General features: G+C 46.8%; 1 protein-coding gene across 1 annotated transcript in view; it reads right to left on the bottom strand.

Annotated features, from left to right (window-relative positions):
* The window catches only part of LOC8038541 (medium-chain acyl-CoA ligase ACSF2, mitochondrial), a 53,160-nt gene that overhangs the window by 21,690 nt on the left and 14,188 nt on the right, over positions 1 to 17,282 (bottom strand). Inside the window, exon 9 of the mRNA XM_042291400.1 lies at positions 14,353 to 14,501. Within this exon, the coding sequence (XP_042147334.1) occupies positions 14,353 to 14,501 (149 nt within the window). The remainder of the gene's footprint in view (positions 1 to 14,352; positions 14,502 to 17,282) is intronic.

The raw sequence follows: 17,282 nt of genomic DNA, 5'->3' as shown, positions 1-17,282 counted from the left end.
TGAAATAATGGTTACAATGTGCATACATGGTTACAATATGCAGCGCATTATCCTCTTGAGGGTAAACCATCTGAAACCCACACGCTCATAACAATACGTTGAACCGACAGCTGCTTTCTGACAATTAGGTAAGCATCGCCTGAGCTGGGTACTCGAAGGGAAAGACCCATGGTTCCACAGGGGGAGTGTCTGGTTCACGCAGACATACAGGGTGTTTTTGTTTTATTCTTTACAGAACTTTACATATTTTACAAAATAAGGATGTGGCAGATATGTGGATGCCGTCTTTTGCTATATCTGTAGTGCTCGGTGGACAATAAATGGGTGAATAACCGTTGCAATGTTTAATAATTATCCAAAATATGTTAGTTAACTTGTTTATTAAGGCTAAATTGGCCATGGTACAATTGCAGTTTTAAAAAGAGTCATTATTAAAGGTAAACACAATTTCGACGATGCGCGAAAAGGCAACGAGGTTCGCGAAATTTATCGTAAAAGTTTGCCTTTATTCGCTTGATTCAGAAACCGCGTTATGAAAATAATACGTAGAATAGTAACTTAGTCGTCTTGATGTGTGGCGCCGGCGGCGGTATTTCGGCACTACCCTTATGCGTTCACCATCCGCAAAATCAGAACACAAGGTTCAAAGCATATTACGATCGAACACACGGAACTATGAAATCGTGGTCCCGACACGCGCACCGCTCAAAGTGAAAAAAAAAAAAAAAAGAAAAGGCGGGCTGCGCGATTTTTTTCGGATAACTCGACTACAGCGCCGCCACGAACTGTCAATACGCGCGCCCTCACGAGCTCCCGTTGCCGAGCCACTCCGGTCCCAACACTACCGAAGTATTCTAGTACACTGTAGTTTTATGCCTCCTTCACTCGGTTAGATTTTACTTACAATACGCAAATGCAACGTCGCTCGTGCTGCAAAAAAAAAAAAAGAAAAAGGCACGGTGGAGGTTACGGTGTTCGACTTTGCAGCTGCAAAATCGCCAGCAAGATCATACCACGCGAATCTAGCTTTAGTTCTAAAAGTAAGAAAAAAAGAAAAGCAAGAACCATGACGCCTATCGCATGATTAAGATGGCTTTGACGCGTCCTTAACCCATTCGGAAAACGTCCTCGGAGCCGCGTCCTTGTTGTTTCGCGACCTGCTGTCTGCCATTTGTCCGCAATGGCGCGTGTACAGTCGCAACCTATATGAAGGTGAAACACGCGATCGTCGATCGTTGTCTGCTGTGTACTGGCAGCGTCAGGCAGCAGCGGCCATGACGCGCCCTGTGTGCACGCAAGCTGCCACGGCCACCGCTTCATGACGCTGCTATCGTATGGTCTAAAAGTTTGGCCTCAAAGTATCGCAGGAAGCTACCGTCACTTTCTCAGGAGGTAATTGGAGGTGATTCAACCGCCACGCCCCTGGAGGCTAAATGGAGAACTATACAACGCGAGAAATGTGTTTGTTTCTGATACAGCGCTGATCTCACCTATCCGAAGGCCGCGTTACAATTCGACTGTGGCTCGTACGTCCAATCCATTTGAACACGAGTCCCAGCTGAACTCTGACGCAGCGATCCTGTTTAATCTGTGCCCGGCCCTCGGCAGAGAAAGACGACGCAAAGAATAGTCCTCAGGACTTGCTTTCCGTAAACACTGAGCTCCGTAGAAAACAAGCTGCACAAAGCCCCATATATAATAAACGTAAAAAAAAAAAAAAAAAAAAAAATTGGACGATCACACGCATAGTGCCCCGATTTCCTCGCCAATATATGGGTCGCGATTGTATATTACTGGTCCCAAACTGACCTGAACATTCAAATGAATTAGCTTGCTTTTCTTGCATACTGCCCTTTGCTTTTACGTTGTTTTCCGAAGATATGGGGTTGCGCGCGTGTACAGAAAGGATACAGACAAACAAACTTCGCTTGCGCCGTATCACGTTCAAAATTAATTACAGAAAATTCTAAATTCTAGATCGATCTTTGTGGCGGGGGAGTGCCAAGTGTCCTAATACAAAAGCATCATAATGATGGGCTGCTCAATAACGTCCAAATGACCTTGAGCATTTCACGGCAGGCTCCATTAGGAAGTGTATTTCGCCCTAGATATCCACTTATGTATGCTATACACCAACTAGCCCAGCTTTCAACTTTGGTACATAAACAATTTTACTGTCTGATCAACACCCCCTGGAAAATAAGAACCCCCTGTCCAGAAAAAAAAAGAGAAAATACATCAGTTGTGGATTTAATGCCTGTTCACACATGTATCGGAGAGCTAGAACCATAGCGCTGACCTCGCGCTAAGCGCGCGCTGTCGGGAGCGTTCACCAGCTTTTATCGCACCGTCAAAACTGTTGCTTATGGCAGACGATAAGTAGCTGACGGAATGCGAGCAGCGCTCCATCAGCGCTTCGTTGCATGTGAGAACCGGCCTTTATGCAGCGGCGTCTAGCTCTCTTCGACATCGCCGCCGGCGTTCACCCTTAAGCTATTCCTGTTCACACATGCAGCGGAGCGCTACAAGCATAGCGCTGACCTCGCGCTAAGCGCGTGTTCACGGTAGCGTTCACCTACTTTGTATCGCATCGTCAAAACTGTTGCTCATGGCAGACGATAAGTAGCCGACGGCACGTGAGTAGCGCTACATCAGCGCTTCGCTGCATGTGAAAACCGGCCTTGAAGCTGAGACTACAAGCTCCGCCTTCAGCATGAGCTTTCTGCCCTTGCTAACACAAGTGTGAAAGCGCAGGCACGCGCAACCAAAGCACTGCGGAAGCCAGCGAGCTCGCGCTGAAAGCGGCGCTTGCAGTCGCAGCTTAAGCGTGAATTGCTGGCGGCGATGTCGAAGAGAGCTAGACGTCGTTGCATAAAGGCCGGTTCTCACATGCAGTGAAGCGCTGATGGAGCGCTGCTCGCGTGCCGCCAGAAGGGAGAGTACGAACGGGTATATCAACAGGTGCAGATGGCATACCAGTAAAGATGATAAAACAGTTAGGACCCAAATCTAAGGAAACGTTAGGGAAAGCAGTAAGCATTATCATGAAGGGAACTGCCCCGGGACAATGGGGGCTAAGCAGAATGAGTCTAATATACAAGGAAAAAGGGGACAAAGCTGACATACGTAACTATCGACTCATAAAAATGACATCAGTAGTCTACAGGTTGGCGATTCAGATTATCAAGGAGAAATTACAGGCATGGGTAGAAAATAAGAATGTGCTAGAAAAGCTACAAAATGGGTTAAAAAAACTGGAGGAAAATGTATTTTTATTAAGACAGTGTATCAAGGAGGTAGCAGACAAGGAAGGTGACCACTCTGGTTAGCATTCCTAGACATAAAGGGTGCTTAAGACGACGTCATTCAAGGCAATTTGTGGAACATAAAGAGAAGCTCAAATAAGGACGGCAAAATATTTAAAATTTTAAGTGAAATTTACAAAGACAACATAGTAGTAATAACAGGGAAAAGAAAGAAAACAAAGCCAATAGAGATGAAATGAGGTCTTAGACAAGGATGCACATTGTCGCCGTTGTTGTTCATGTTGTGTCTCCAAGGATTAGTGAAAAAGACCGAAAAAAACAATCTTTGGTTAGACCTTTCATACGACAGGCAGGGTCAAAAGATCAAAGAGTCATTACCAGGTCCAATATATGCTGATCACATAGTGTCAATGGCCAATAGCAGCATAAAGTTTCACTCCCTAGTGAATATATATAGTGCAGAGGGCCACAGGTTAGGCTTAGAATTCAGTAGTGACAAATCAGTGGTCATTGAGTTCAATGATGACAGAATCGCAGAAATAAAGCTCCAAGTATTAGAGTTTAAGCGAGTCGATAAATGCAAGTATATAAGAGTATGGATTCACGAGGGTATAGAATACCTCAATACACGTTCAAAATGTGTGACCGGGAAGGGCAACAGAAATGCAGCTGTAATAAAAAATAGAGCACTGTGGAACTATAACAGGTACGAGGTGGCGAGGGAGATCCGAAAAGGGGTTATGGATCCGAGCCTGAATTTCGCAAATGAAGTTTTAGTGCATAAAATTGGACGTCCAGACAAGGCTCGAAATAAAGCAACGTGGAGTGGGTAGACTGGCTCTGGGAACAGATGGTAAAACACCGAACCAAGGTGTACAGGGCGATGTGGGATGGTCCTCATTTGGGGGAAGAGGAGCTAGCAGCAAGCGAGAATTTGAGGATAGGCTAAGAGAAACGAATGCAGAACGATTGGCACGAAGAGTTCTTTGGTATTTACAGATGAGAGGCGTCGACACGAAAATTGGGAAAGCGAACTAGAAAACGTATACCTAAATAATAGCAAGTAATAGCAAGGAGGCGGTTGAGAAAATAAAGGTTAAGAAAAAAGCTAAAGAAACTGAGAGGGAGGTATGGGAAGCAGAACTAAATCGGCCTTGGCAATTTACAGATCATTTAAGAAGGACATTAGTAAGGAGCCCATCTTCGACAATTCGAGGTGGAGCTCCTTCTTTTCCGAGGCGAGTACGTGAGTGTTGCGGACTAAGACTATAAAGCTAGATATCAGAAAGTAGATAAGTTGCGTGGAGCTTGTGGATAGGAGCAGGAGACGGCTGAGCACTTGATACTTTACTGTACGGGGCTTCACCTTGTAGTAGCTGAAGAGGTGGCTAATTTAACAAACGCACTGGAATTTAGGGGTGGTGAGGGACAAATAGACATGGGGAACGTGGTGATAACCAAAAAGAGACTATCTGACTGGTGGCAAAGGTCGAGGGAAGGATGAATATTTTCTTATTTCCTTCCGGGCGACCCGTAGGGCGGAAGGTGTGTGCACCCGGTTGCGTAGAGGAGCCTGCGCCGTACGGTTCGTTATAGCCTTTAAGAATAAATCTCAAGATATATTGCCACGCGCGTCTCCGAGCAAGCGCACCTGTAACCGAATGGTTATCGTTCTTGGCTCTCACGCAAAGGGCCGAGGTTCGATACCTGGGAGCGGACGTAGATTTTGTCTTTATTTATTTAAATCTCGCGTTCTGGTGAATTCGAGAACCCTGTTGCTTCTTCGAGTTCCGAATGTTCTAAGTGCCGAGCCTTCTATGCCGATTGTTCCAGAAGCCTACGCGTTCACACAAGGGACTCCGCGTGGCGAGCCAGAGTCAGTCTGGCTCGGCGCTCGATCCCGCTGTTTAGCCGTTATCGAAGCCTGCGACGCTAGCCTTATTTTTTTTTTTTTTTTGTTTTGCCACAAGTTCGCCCAATTAAACGTTTAGTTTTCTTCAGTCATCCGTCGCCTCATCAATTGTGATTCGTCACATTTTGGTGGAGGTGCGGGGTACCGCATTCTATGCCCGTGAAACGTACCCCTCAGAAGATTTCTCAGACTCGATCTTTTTCAAGTCCTGGAAAGCTGATTTCCCTCGACGAGCTCAAAACGCAAGCCAGCCGCCACACCGAAGGACAGCCCTCTGAGCTTGGCTCTTTATCCGCTAAAAGCCGAACACCAGGACGACGAAGATATCCCAGCTGAACCCGGCCGCCCCTTCCATCGCCTACCTGCCGTCGTTCCTCGCACGCCGACGCCCTTCTATGGCGAGATCCACGAGGACGTTGAGGACTGGACGTAACACTACGAGCGCGTGTTACGTCATAACGGATGGACTCCTGAGTAGCGCCTTTAGAATCTTACCTTTCCGATAGAGGGTACTCGAGGCACTGGTTCAAAAACCACGAGGCTTCGTTTGCGTCGTGGGACATCTCCGTGGCCAAGTTGAAGTGGACCTTTACGAGCCAACACCGACGGTAACGGGGGGAGGATCTACTTCAAACATGGACTCAAGCCACTAAAGAAAGCGTGATCAGCTTAGTGGATGATGTGCTACGTCTAAGTGCACGCGCCGACCCGAAAGTCACTGAAAAAAAGAAGTTGCGATTTTTAATGAGAGGCGTGAACAGTAAGATTTTCGAAGGCCTAGTCCGCAGCCCCCAACGACAGCCGACGGTTTTGTGACCAAAGCGACCAACATCGAGCGCGCACTGTCGGTAGGAGCAAGTCATCATCCACCGACTCGCTGACGCGCCTGCTGCTCCAACTTCGCATCTTCCTGACTGGACTTGAACCCCGCCGATTGCGACAGCCTTCGGGAGATTGTTCGAGATATTGTCTGGAAAGAGCTCCACAAAATATTATTCGCTGCTGAAATCGCCGAAATCGCCCGAGAAGAGGTTAACTGAGCGGGAGCCTTCCAGCCTGAGGCCCCCGTCATCGTACCAGCGCCGGAGGAGCCTGCTCTAAGCTACGCCGCAATGGTCCGACGACCACCACCACCTCGCGTCCGTGCATGGCGGCCGTCCGACGTGAACGTCCAGCGCAGCAGTATCCACGACGCCAGGAAGATCGGGTGCACGTCCACCCAGAACAAGCTGTTCTAAGAATGACCGACGTCTGGAGACATTCGCAAAACGCCCTTCGCGTTTTAACCTTTCGCGTTTCAACCCTTTCTCATTCATTCCCGTCTCATTTGAACCTATTCTCATTGGAACCCTTGTCGTTTGAACCCGTTCCCAAAATGCCCTTCGCGTTTCCACCCTTTCTCATTTGAACACGTTCTCATTTGAACACCATATTTCAACCCAATCGCCTAACAGTTTTTGCACTTTAACCTTTTCTTATTTATGCCCTTCTCGGTTGAGGCCGCTCTCAAATAAATATTTATTATTTAATTAGACTCCGTCTCAAACACGTACGTGGCGTTTCAACCTTTTTACAGTGCCCTTGGAATTTCAAACAGTCTCTCTTTTTGTGTGTTAAAAATAAATGAATAAAAATAATAGAGATATTGGCAGTGTTAATAACAGTGCCGGCTACTCCATAGCAATTGTTATTTGATAAAAAAATAACCAGATCTAAAACAAAACAATCAGACAAACAAACAAAAATCCTGCCAGAGCTGCCTTGCACATATTATTGCAATTCTAACATGTTCGTCGATCTATTTTCATGAACTACCTGAGCCAGTGTGCACCGATCCGAACACTTAATGTCATGTTCCACACCAAGGCTAACTGGCGATCGCTTACCGCCCGCACCGGCAGCATCGCAAAGCAACTGCCGCGGCAGGTCTCTCGCCCTACTCTGCACCTCGTCGCTCACAAAGCGCCGCCGCCACCACCCAAGAGCACCACCAGCAGGGAGCGGCCAACGATCCTGGCCCGCCCCAGCAAGAATCATTTTAACTCTTTTGCATAGGATACATTGCATTCGAAATATGTTAACAGAAATATTTTATTTCCCGTACCGTCACGTTAAAAACGATTCGCAAAGCATTATGCCATTCAAATCGTATGGCTAATCGTTAGGCTACTGAACGGCTTTTCTCGAGACGCATACTACAAAACGTTTTTTTTTTGCCGCAGAATCAGTCATCGCACCTCAATGCGATCCCATGCTCGGTAAAGCTTTATTGTAAAGCTTTGTTCCCACAAGATGGTAATTGGTTAAACTATCTAAGATGACCGCAGCAACAAAACACGGACCACTCGAAGGCCCAGAGAATGCCTTCGCCCTCCAAAGAAAGTCACAAAGGGAGATCCTGCCATTGGCCAGCTGGCCCTGCGGCAATTTTTTTTTTTTATTTATTTATTTTTTAATGCGCGGGTGCGATAATGCGTGGCTTAAGGGCTTTCCTACAGGGCACATATTTTTTCCTCATTTCAGTCGTGAATCGTCGGATGCAAATTGTGCTCATCTCGCATGCCCTGTGAGGATATTGAATTATTTACAACCGTGTAGGAGTGATCGTACAGATCTACTATATATATCATTGTATATTTGCCTATGTGTCGTCCGCCATGCCGTGGATTGGCATGCACTCTAGAAGCCATTCCTCAAATAGCATTTCAAGGCATAATAAAGCTTAAAGGAGCTGTGGAACGATATTCAGTTGGAATGTTTTTCACTATACACGAGCTTACTGGCACTAGTGGGACTCAAGGATACTCGCACGCAACGCCACTGGCCAAGAAACTCCTTTGTTGCGGTGAAATTTCAAGGACAAAAGCAATTATTTTTGTTCAATCTCTCCTTTGCAAAATTTGATGACGTAACGTGGGGATCGCAGTACACCCAAGTGACGATATTTGAATGCGGTTCATAGATTGGACCCGAGCCCTGCGTGGGCACTCGATTTGGACTCGTGATAATTACTAGCTCGAGAAGCATTCGGGTAGTCGCCCGCGTCCAATCGCTGGAACAACGACAATAGCCGAGCCATAACAATGTCTGGAACTCAGCGCGTGTCCTGTGCTTTGCCAACCCCAGCGCGTGGCTATGATCAACATTGGCGGCATATAATCGGCTCCAGATCGCGTGGCCGCTTGTTCTGGCTGCGAGTTGAGGGGGTGAACGCTGCTCGTTTTTCTATAATTTTTTTCTGGGACTTATATTGCGTAAAGTGAAAAACGAACGCGTGTTTCATAGGTCATTAACGTCAGGGATCCGTTCTAAGCGGTATTTGCGCAAAGTACAAAAATTGTTGCATCGCCCCTTTAAGGTGCCTGGACTTCATAATGTCATTCGTTCCTTTATCTCGGTTTCCTGTGAGTGTATGCTAAAATTATTGCGTTTCCCTAGCCTAATCATGTACAAGGTTAAAATGAGAAAAGTAGTTTTGAGAATGGTCAAAAACAAAAAGTATGTTTTAGTAAGTTTGAAATGAGAAAGTGTAAAATGAGAAGAAAAGTCTTTTTGAGATTGGTGAAAACCAGAAAGTATGTTTATAGAAAATTTGAAAGGAGAAAGGTTAAAATGAAGAAAAGTCGTTTTGAGAATGGTTAAAATGAGAAAAGTCGTTCTAAAAATGGTCAAAACGCGAAAGTTCGTTTTGAGAACGGTTAAAGTGTGAGAAAGGGAGAAAAGCGAAAGTTGTTTTGCGCAGGGTTCAAATGAGAAGGTGAAAACGAGAAGGTCGAAGTGCGAACGGGTTCAAATGAGGACGACCGATCGACGCCCATTGTGCTATCACTGCGGGGAAGCCGACCATATCTACCGCGTGGCCCCGACCGGCAAATAGGGCTACGTGGCTTTCACCCGACCGACCCACGCCCACGCTACGGTGAGCGACCGCGGGAGATTGACAAGCACCTCCGACGACTTCAGCCTCCCCCTCCTGCACCCCGCCGCGGGTCCCGGTCGCCGTCACCACGACGTCCAGACTCTCCGATGCAATTTAGATCCCGGGTTGTTGTGCCGGCTGCCTGCAGAATATGCACTAGCTTTCTTTGTAAAGCGCAGCTCTTAGGCGCCCGTTTCTGGGTTGAGCGGCGTCGGCGTAACCACGAGCGTCGCATTATTGGACGTCACAGTTTCCCCGCTAAATTTAGCGGGAAAACTGAATTGGCGTTGAGGTCACGTGAGGTCGATTTCTCCAATAAACTTAGTGAGAAACTCAACCCGCTAAATTTCTCTTTAAATTTAGCGGGAAATTTAGCGAAAATTTTTCCGCTTAATGGGGGGGGGGGGGGGGGGGGGGGAGCAGGAGAGGGTCCGGAGGGGGTAGATGGGCATACCCCGCTTCGTACCCTCCCGTCTTCCTCCTCACGAGCTGCGCTCTCATTCGGCATTACAGAGAATTGTAAACGTCTTTCATTTTTCGTACGAAGTCGTCTTTTCAGCTGGGTGTTTATTTTTTGTTTATTTGAAAGTCGTTGACTTTGTCGGAGTTCTCTGTCACAACCGATATAGAAAGGCGTTCTATGTCGTCTGATATATTTTTTTTGTTATTTTCAGCAGTTAACTGTCTGTTTATCTGCGTATACGCCTCCAGGGGGGTTATGCAAGACGGCGGGACGAAAGAACGGGGACATCGCCGCCTGCTCCGTTTGGTCAGCGCCACGCCCCTGACCAATAGCGGCAGGTGGCGATGCCCCGTCCCTCCATCTGGCAGAGCCCCCCAGAGCAGTGAAAAACATTTTTTTTTCTGGCTTCCGCCGTTTCTTGGAATGTGATAGGAAAATCGTACTTCTAGGAGATTTCAACTGTGCCTTTAAAACAATAGATAGGACGCCATGCAGACAGCGCAGCGATAGGAGCGACTCAGGGTTAGGCGAATTAATTGAAGATTTTGATCTGATAGACGTTGGAACCGGGAAGAATGAAACGTGTGAGGTTCGTTTAACGCGTTTTAAGTCGCCATCGCGCGTGCGCTTGGACAGTTCTTACGTTTCAGCCTCCGCGCAGCTATCCTAAAAAAATTATCGTGTCACCTCAGTTATTTTTTTCCTGGCCATTGCTTTATTTCAACGTTGTTGACGAAACATTTCTTCGCACGGTAGAGGAAGGTTTCAGATCGCACTTTAAAAGCGCGGTTTTGAGGCGTGTGAGACATTCAAGCAAGAAGTCAAGATGTTAGCGATCGAAAGGTCGCCTGTTCTAGCGTATCAAGCGCATTGTGAAGAACGTAACTTAAATACTGATTTACAAGCGCTGACAAGAACGGAGTGCCAGACGCCCGGGTTGGCTACTAAATATACAGAAAGAGTAAAGGAACGACTGGAAGAGGTGAATCAAGTGCGCTATCGCGGAGCCATTGTCCGCGCTCGATCGGACACGTACCAGATGGGGGAGCAGCCGACAAAACGGGCATTATCAGACGAGAAGAGATATGCTCTTCGCGACGAAATAGGCGAGATAGAGTATCAAGGAGGCGACTAGCACAAACCAAACTTTTCTGCAGAAAGCGTGCGTGACAGATTATAGGCGGCTTTTCGAGAATCAAGGTCACGGGAGGTGGGAAACCGTGTGTGGGAAACTTTTAGAGTCTTTGCCGCAACTAACGGAAGAACAGAAAAGTCTTGCTTATTCAATCACCATTCAAGAGATCGAGAAAGGCATAGATGAGTTGCGAAACCCAAAAGCTCCCGGGCCTGATGGGTTGCGTGCTGAATTTTATAAGAAGTTCAAGTGCGTTGTTTTTGAGGTTTTGTTTCAAGTCGTATGTACAGCGTACAAACGAAAATAATTGTGGCCGTCATTCGCGCGTACTTTCACTGTTCTAATCCCTAAAAGTGACGACGTTGTAAAATTACGTCAAGTCACTGGGTTCCGTCCAATAACGCTGTGCAAAGCAGATAATAAGATTTTCGCTAAAAGTTCATCACCCTACTCCATAGTGTCGCTTGTCAGCTTATTCGTGACCACCAAATTTGCGGCATACAAGGTAGATCGATTTTGACCAATGTTCATGTTGCTCGCAGCGTTCTGAAGTCAGGTGACGATGGCACGCGCCAAGTTGCTATGCTCCAAATTGACTTCGACAAGGCTATTGATTGTGTAAAGCATGATCTTATTTTTATGTTCTACAACGCACAAGTGTGGTGAAATCATTTTGGAGAGAGCCGAAATGGCCTATAAAGGCTGCACCAGGAGGCTCGCTGTCAACAAGGAACTGAGAGCCGACTCACTCACGTGCGAGCTTCCGTGGGACAGGGATGTTCCATGTCGCCTTTATTGTTTAACATACATATTGAGTTGTTTTGTTTAATCGTCATACATAGTGAGCAATGTATGAAATTGCGGCAGGAAAATGCCGAGATCAAAGTTATGAGCTATAACAGACAACGTTTCAGTGTTTTGTGGCGATAGGCGAAGTGTTAGCGCCGGAGTTTTTTTGGCGAAATATTTTTGTGAGACGGGTGCAGCCATAAGCTGGAGTAAGTGTTCAGTGTTTGTAAGGCTGTCTTGGGACTGCGTGCTCTGGGCATACCTCGGAGTGCCCCTACAATGTTACAGAGTGAACAAAACCTATTGGTCGGCAGTCGCCACCGATCTGGGCACACGCGCTTCCCGCTGGAAGCAACGCGGTCTGTCCTTATTTGCCAGAACGACTGTTTGCAATGTTTATCTAATTTCAGACCTATAATATGTTCTGCAAGTCATACACTGTGCGCGGATCAATGTGCAGAAATTTCATCGCATTTTTTGCTGTGTTCATTTGGGAATCAAATTGGGAGCGATGAGACAAGACAGCCTCTTCTATAAGGTACGTTATGGGGGTCTTGGACTCTCCCACTTGTTCGTTAAGCAACTAGTTTCCCGGTTTCTTTTTCTGTAAGAGCAAGAACACCCATTCATTCTCGCGTTCATCCAAACATATTTGGCTCCTCGCTTGACGCCATTCCTTGCTTCGTCACATGGCGGTGAGCCAAAAAGGCAAGAGGGATATCAGAAGGAGGTCGTCGACTCAGTACAATGTTTGTCTTCCCGTTTATATTTAGACTACCTGTCTGTTGTGAACAAGAAGGCGCTTACACGGTATTTGGTGATCAGTTTGTTCCCAACACCACTTTATAGAGCTGTCATCTGTCGTGGTGGCCAGGATGTGCATAAGCGAACCAAGAAAATGTTTGTCCCTCCCTCCGTTAGAACATTCTTTTTTAAGTTGAACACAAACACTTTGCCCGTCAAGGTGTCGCTCAGGGAATAGGGAATTAATGTGCCATGGTCGGTTGACCGCTTTCTATGTAAGAAACTGGAAACTATCGAATGCATTTTTATTTTTTGCTTGAAGGGAGCATTTTTTTAGACGACCTCCAGCGTACACTAAAAAAACAGTTGTGTATTAACCCCACCGGCATTCGCTTCTTGAACGTAACGAATGACGAAGGCGTTCCTTTTGATTTGAGTATGTTGCTTAATTGGGTTGTGTAGCAAATGGAGGTCACGCATGACGGTCCGCATGCCCACCGCAATGCTAAAGAGATGAGATATTACTTTTTTAACCTCATGAGGCGAGTGGAAAGTGTTATTTCAAATTATGAGTCGAAGCCCGACTGGCTAGGCCTTCGTGACCAAGTTTCTTGAGATGAGAGGCTTTTAATCTGCTCTAAAAAAGGTGCTTTAGATCATTTTTAAAGTGAATAAACTGTTTGTGTTTTGTTTTTGCAAAAAAAGAAAAAAAAAAAACGCGCGCCTGTGGTTGAATGGTTATCATTCTTGGCTTCCACGAAAATGGCCGAGGTTCGATACCTGGGAGCGGGCGCAGCTCTTTGCAATTTTTGTAAATGTCGCGTTTTGGTAAATTTGGAAACCCTGTTGCTTCTTCGAGGTCCGAATGTTCTACGCCCCGAACCTTCTTCGCCGATTGTTCCAAAAGCCCACGCGTGTCCCTAAAGGGGTATCCACACGAAGGAGAACTCCGGGGACGGATGTCGTGACGTCACGACCCGGGAAACGCCGTCCCCGGCTCCGCCGCGAGCACCTGCGGAGCTCTCATGCTAAGAGTACGAAGCCTCCGCGCCTCCGCCACGGAGGAGAACGGCGCCGTGAGGCGTCGAAAAGGGATGACGTATGTCTCACGTGATGCGCACTCCGCGGAGGAAAGGGGCGGATTTCTCCTTCGTGTGGGGATGGTGAACCGAAATTCGGATTTAAAAAAAAAACAATGCTAGAGATGTAGGCGGGACGCTAAAATCCCTACAACGCTACTAGTAAGGTGATATCTCAAATGGACGGCCGTATTTTTGGAAAAAGAAGTCGAGATTGAACCAGGCCGACGAGGCGCGTGACCGGCAAGATACCTAGTTTCCTCCTCTCTTCGCTTCGTCCACTCAAGGCCGCGAGGCGGAGAAGACGCGAGGCCGTTCCCTCTCATTCTCGGAGGAACATGACGTCAACATTCCTGCCAAATGCGCCTCTTTCTTGAAAAATACGGTCATCCGTTCGAGATATCGCTGTATGAGTGATGTTTTGGTGTTTGTAGTATCCCGTTGCACGCTTTTGCGGCGTGTTCTGGGGAATCCAGATTTCGGTTCAGCATCCCTTTAAGGGGCTCCGCGTGGCTATCCAGGGTCAGTCTCGCCCCAGCGCTCGATCCTGCTGCTTCGCCGACATCAACGGCTGCGACGCTAGCCTTCTTGTATTTTGTCTTGGGCACAAGTTCGCCCCACTAAACGTTTAGTTTCCTTCACTCATTCGTCGCTTCATCCATTGTCCTTTGTGACAATAAAACTCTATGTTAAATAAATGTTAAAAAAAGAACACTGGCTAGGTGGCGCAACCCGCCGCCCAATTTAAAGGGTTCAGCCTAATCCATCCGGTGGAATCCGTGAAATTTTGAAACGGCTATTTTTATCTGTATTGGTATGGTGCTCGTAGAATAAGCACGACTGACTGCAAGCCTGCCAAAGATACCTTCGCTTGCATGCGGCACATGTTTAAGGCTTGTCGGTGTCGGTGAATTATTTCTGTTTGTCGCTGTAGTGGGTCTCGTGCATTACGACGATCATTTCGTCCATTGTCTGCCTGTCGCCCTTGTTGTCTGTAAAATACGCAGCAGCGCCCATAAAAGACTGATACAGAAGCAGACATTACCTGTGTTTAGTGATGGCTTCCAGAGCTGCCTCTGCTTTGAAGCTGGGTGCCGGCATCACCGTGGTTGAGCCGAACATCGCAGCAGTCAAGGTGCCTACCACGATGCCGTAACAGTGAATCATCGGGGCGTTGAGACAGATCAGTTCGCTCTGAAGAAGACGGCATTCCTTTCGTATGGTGCCATGCTCCCAATTTCAAAGAGCCCCCAACACTCGCTTTCCTAATTATACACCGCCTGTTTTTTTTTTTTTGCCAAACTGAAGCACGCTATTAATACCATATAGTCACTCGGCAGCAGTCTGAACCGCAGTTAAGCGTGACTGAGGTCAGATTTGACTGCGGTTAATGGTGCCCGCGTAACTAGGTTACAATGCGATTGTTGCAGCGACTCATATATCAATTCTCCCGCACTCTGAAGCGTTAATTACTTCCAACATCTATAGGCGTGCAGTGCGCGACGCTGTGAACGCAGACAAAAAATAGCCAGATTTTGTTTATAATTTCAAGGGCCTCTTGTTAAAAATACACAATTGGGTTAAAAAGTGATGGTTCAGGTTGCTGACTTCATGGTTAAAATTGGACGCTGCCAACACCCTTTTGAAGTAAAATGCTAAAAAGCGCCGAAGTCGTGGTTCGCGCGAACAGCGTCACGCAGCCTATAGAATCGTCGAGGTTCATATAATATTCCGCGGGTGAATAGCTACAGGGCAAACTACAGTAATATAGCGAGCGAGCTAGTTATGGTTGACGGCAAATAATCAAAACTAAAGTAACCGACGGACAGACACAGAATGTTTTCGTCACCCGGGTATACCCGCCAAGAATTAAGCCGTGGTCACACCATAGCCAATACCCGAACCATACAATCGTCTGCGGATACTAGAGAGTTTTAGGGAACAGTTTTTGCACGTCCAATACGGTACGGTCTGCCTTCCGGTACGAATTCCGCATGCGCTACCACAAGAGACTCCCATATGTGCAGTTCATACCAAAGGGCCCATCGCACTGTATCTGATGTGCAAAAACGTTTCCCTAAAACTGCCTGAGGTGTGTTTCTTCGTTGCCCCTAGCTATCGCGTTGATCATACAAAAGAACTGTCTGCGGACGTGTTCGAACATGTTTGGGGCGTGTACACAGACAATGTTGTCATCGTGTCTGCCGTAAACACCATGTCTTTTCTACGAAGTATAAGCGGAGCTACAGCGGCTTGAGGCCGACATAGCTGGCGGAACGGCACGGCGTACTAACAAGCACATTCGCACAGTGGCGTTTGACTATGTTCGAGCGTATGTTCAACTGAGAGTTAGCATGTAAACTTATAGCGTTACGTTGCTCGGTGCCGTTGTAACTGGCACTGGTATCTCAATGTATGTGTACGCCACTGCAACGTGGAACAAACGTAGTAAAACGCCACTGTGTGCTACTTTCTCAACGGGTTAATGTACCCGAGAAGCAGCATAATCGGTCATGGTGGATTTCCGCGTATTTTTATTTCGTCGCCAGTACAGTATGTTGGCATTTCTCTTTAGGCAGCGGTCGTTTTCATCGATAGATGTCCGTGGTCTGCCACCTGCGGCATATCCGCGACTGAATGGCGCCCCGGCTGGTTAAAACAGATGATCGTTTCCTCGCGTGCCGGAAACTGTCATGATAGTCGTAGACCCGAGGTTTCCTGAAACCTCGATGTATATGCGAGTACACCGTGCAAGAAAAAAAACGACTTCCACCTGAAATGGAGCGTAGCCGTCAAAGCGACTGGTGGCCGCGGAAAACAATCCGCCTGGTCGGGGATCTGATTCCGGCACCTCTCCCAAACTAGCAGAACGCCGAAGCGCTCTATCAACTGAGCAAATCAGGAGCTGGCAGAGAGTAGAGCAAACGAATGTTAACAGCTGCCACCAGTCTTGATCGTGGACACCAAAAGGGTGGGATCAGACCTTAATAATTAGATTAAAATAATGGCCTCCTAGAGAAGAAGTATCCCGAGTTACCCAATTCTTAGTGGTGAGCTTTGCAACAGCTGTAGACGTGGCTCTTGTGAACCCCGTGAGCCCATTTTTTTACCATTTAATGAGTTCAAAAATTCCCTCAACCATCGATCATTGCTTTATTAAATTATTTGGCAGATTAATTAACTTTTTTCATAAAGCCAGTCATTGTGATGTTCTGACGCTCGCCGAGACTGATAATTTTATCCCGAAAGGATCGTTTCTGAATGTCACGAGCTCAATTTTTTTAGAAACTTTTCACTCTGAAACGACGCCGTTTATAGCCGTAATTTTAAGATATGCCTATGCGTTGACCAGAGACATTAGGCAGTCATGTTTATGAATGCTTGTTCTTAAGCTTGACTAAACGCAGTGGTTACATACTGTGCTCTGAGATGGGTGGCCACTGCGCTGCCTATTTCCTATAGCTATAGGATGTGTGATAAAAAAAGTTCCGGGATTGATTTTTTAGCGTAAACTGCGCTCAACGAGTTTGTTTGACCACATGCGCGAGCATAAGGGCGATCTTTCCATGGGCTGCAAACCAAAACAAGAGCGAGAATCAATTTTACGTCAAACTCGTCAAATATAAAACAGAGACCTCTGAAATTAATTAGGCGGCTTATGTCAAAAATCAGTGAGGTGTGCGAGGTGTTTTAAGTGACACTCGCGCCTCAAGAATGGCAGAATGTTTCTGAAGTCAAGGAAAGGTCGGAAATGTCGCCCTACCTCTCGTCGTCTTCCAGCGATGTTTTGCCGTTCCCGAAGCGCGAGTGCCACTTAAAACACATCGCAAAATGCACAGCTTTTGACACAAGCGTTCTAAATCCTTTTAAAGGTCTCTGTTTTATATTTGCCAAGTTTGACGCAAAATTAATGTTCGATCTCTCTCTGGTTTGCAGTCTATGGTAAAATCAACATTGTGCCCGTGCACGTGGTCA

Source organism: Ixodes scapularis, unplaced genomic scaffold (assembly GCF_016920785.2).
Source record: "Ixodes scapularis isolate PalLabHiFi unplaced genomic scaffold, ASM1692078v2 PGA_scaffold2__306_contigs__length_199485367, whole genome shotgun sequence".
NCBI lineage: Eukaryota > Metazoa > Arthropoda > Arachnida > Ixodida > Ixodidae > Ixodes > Ixodes scapularis.
Note: the sequence above shows the minus strand (reverse complement) of the source record. Positions and strands in the feature narration are given on the sequence as shown.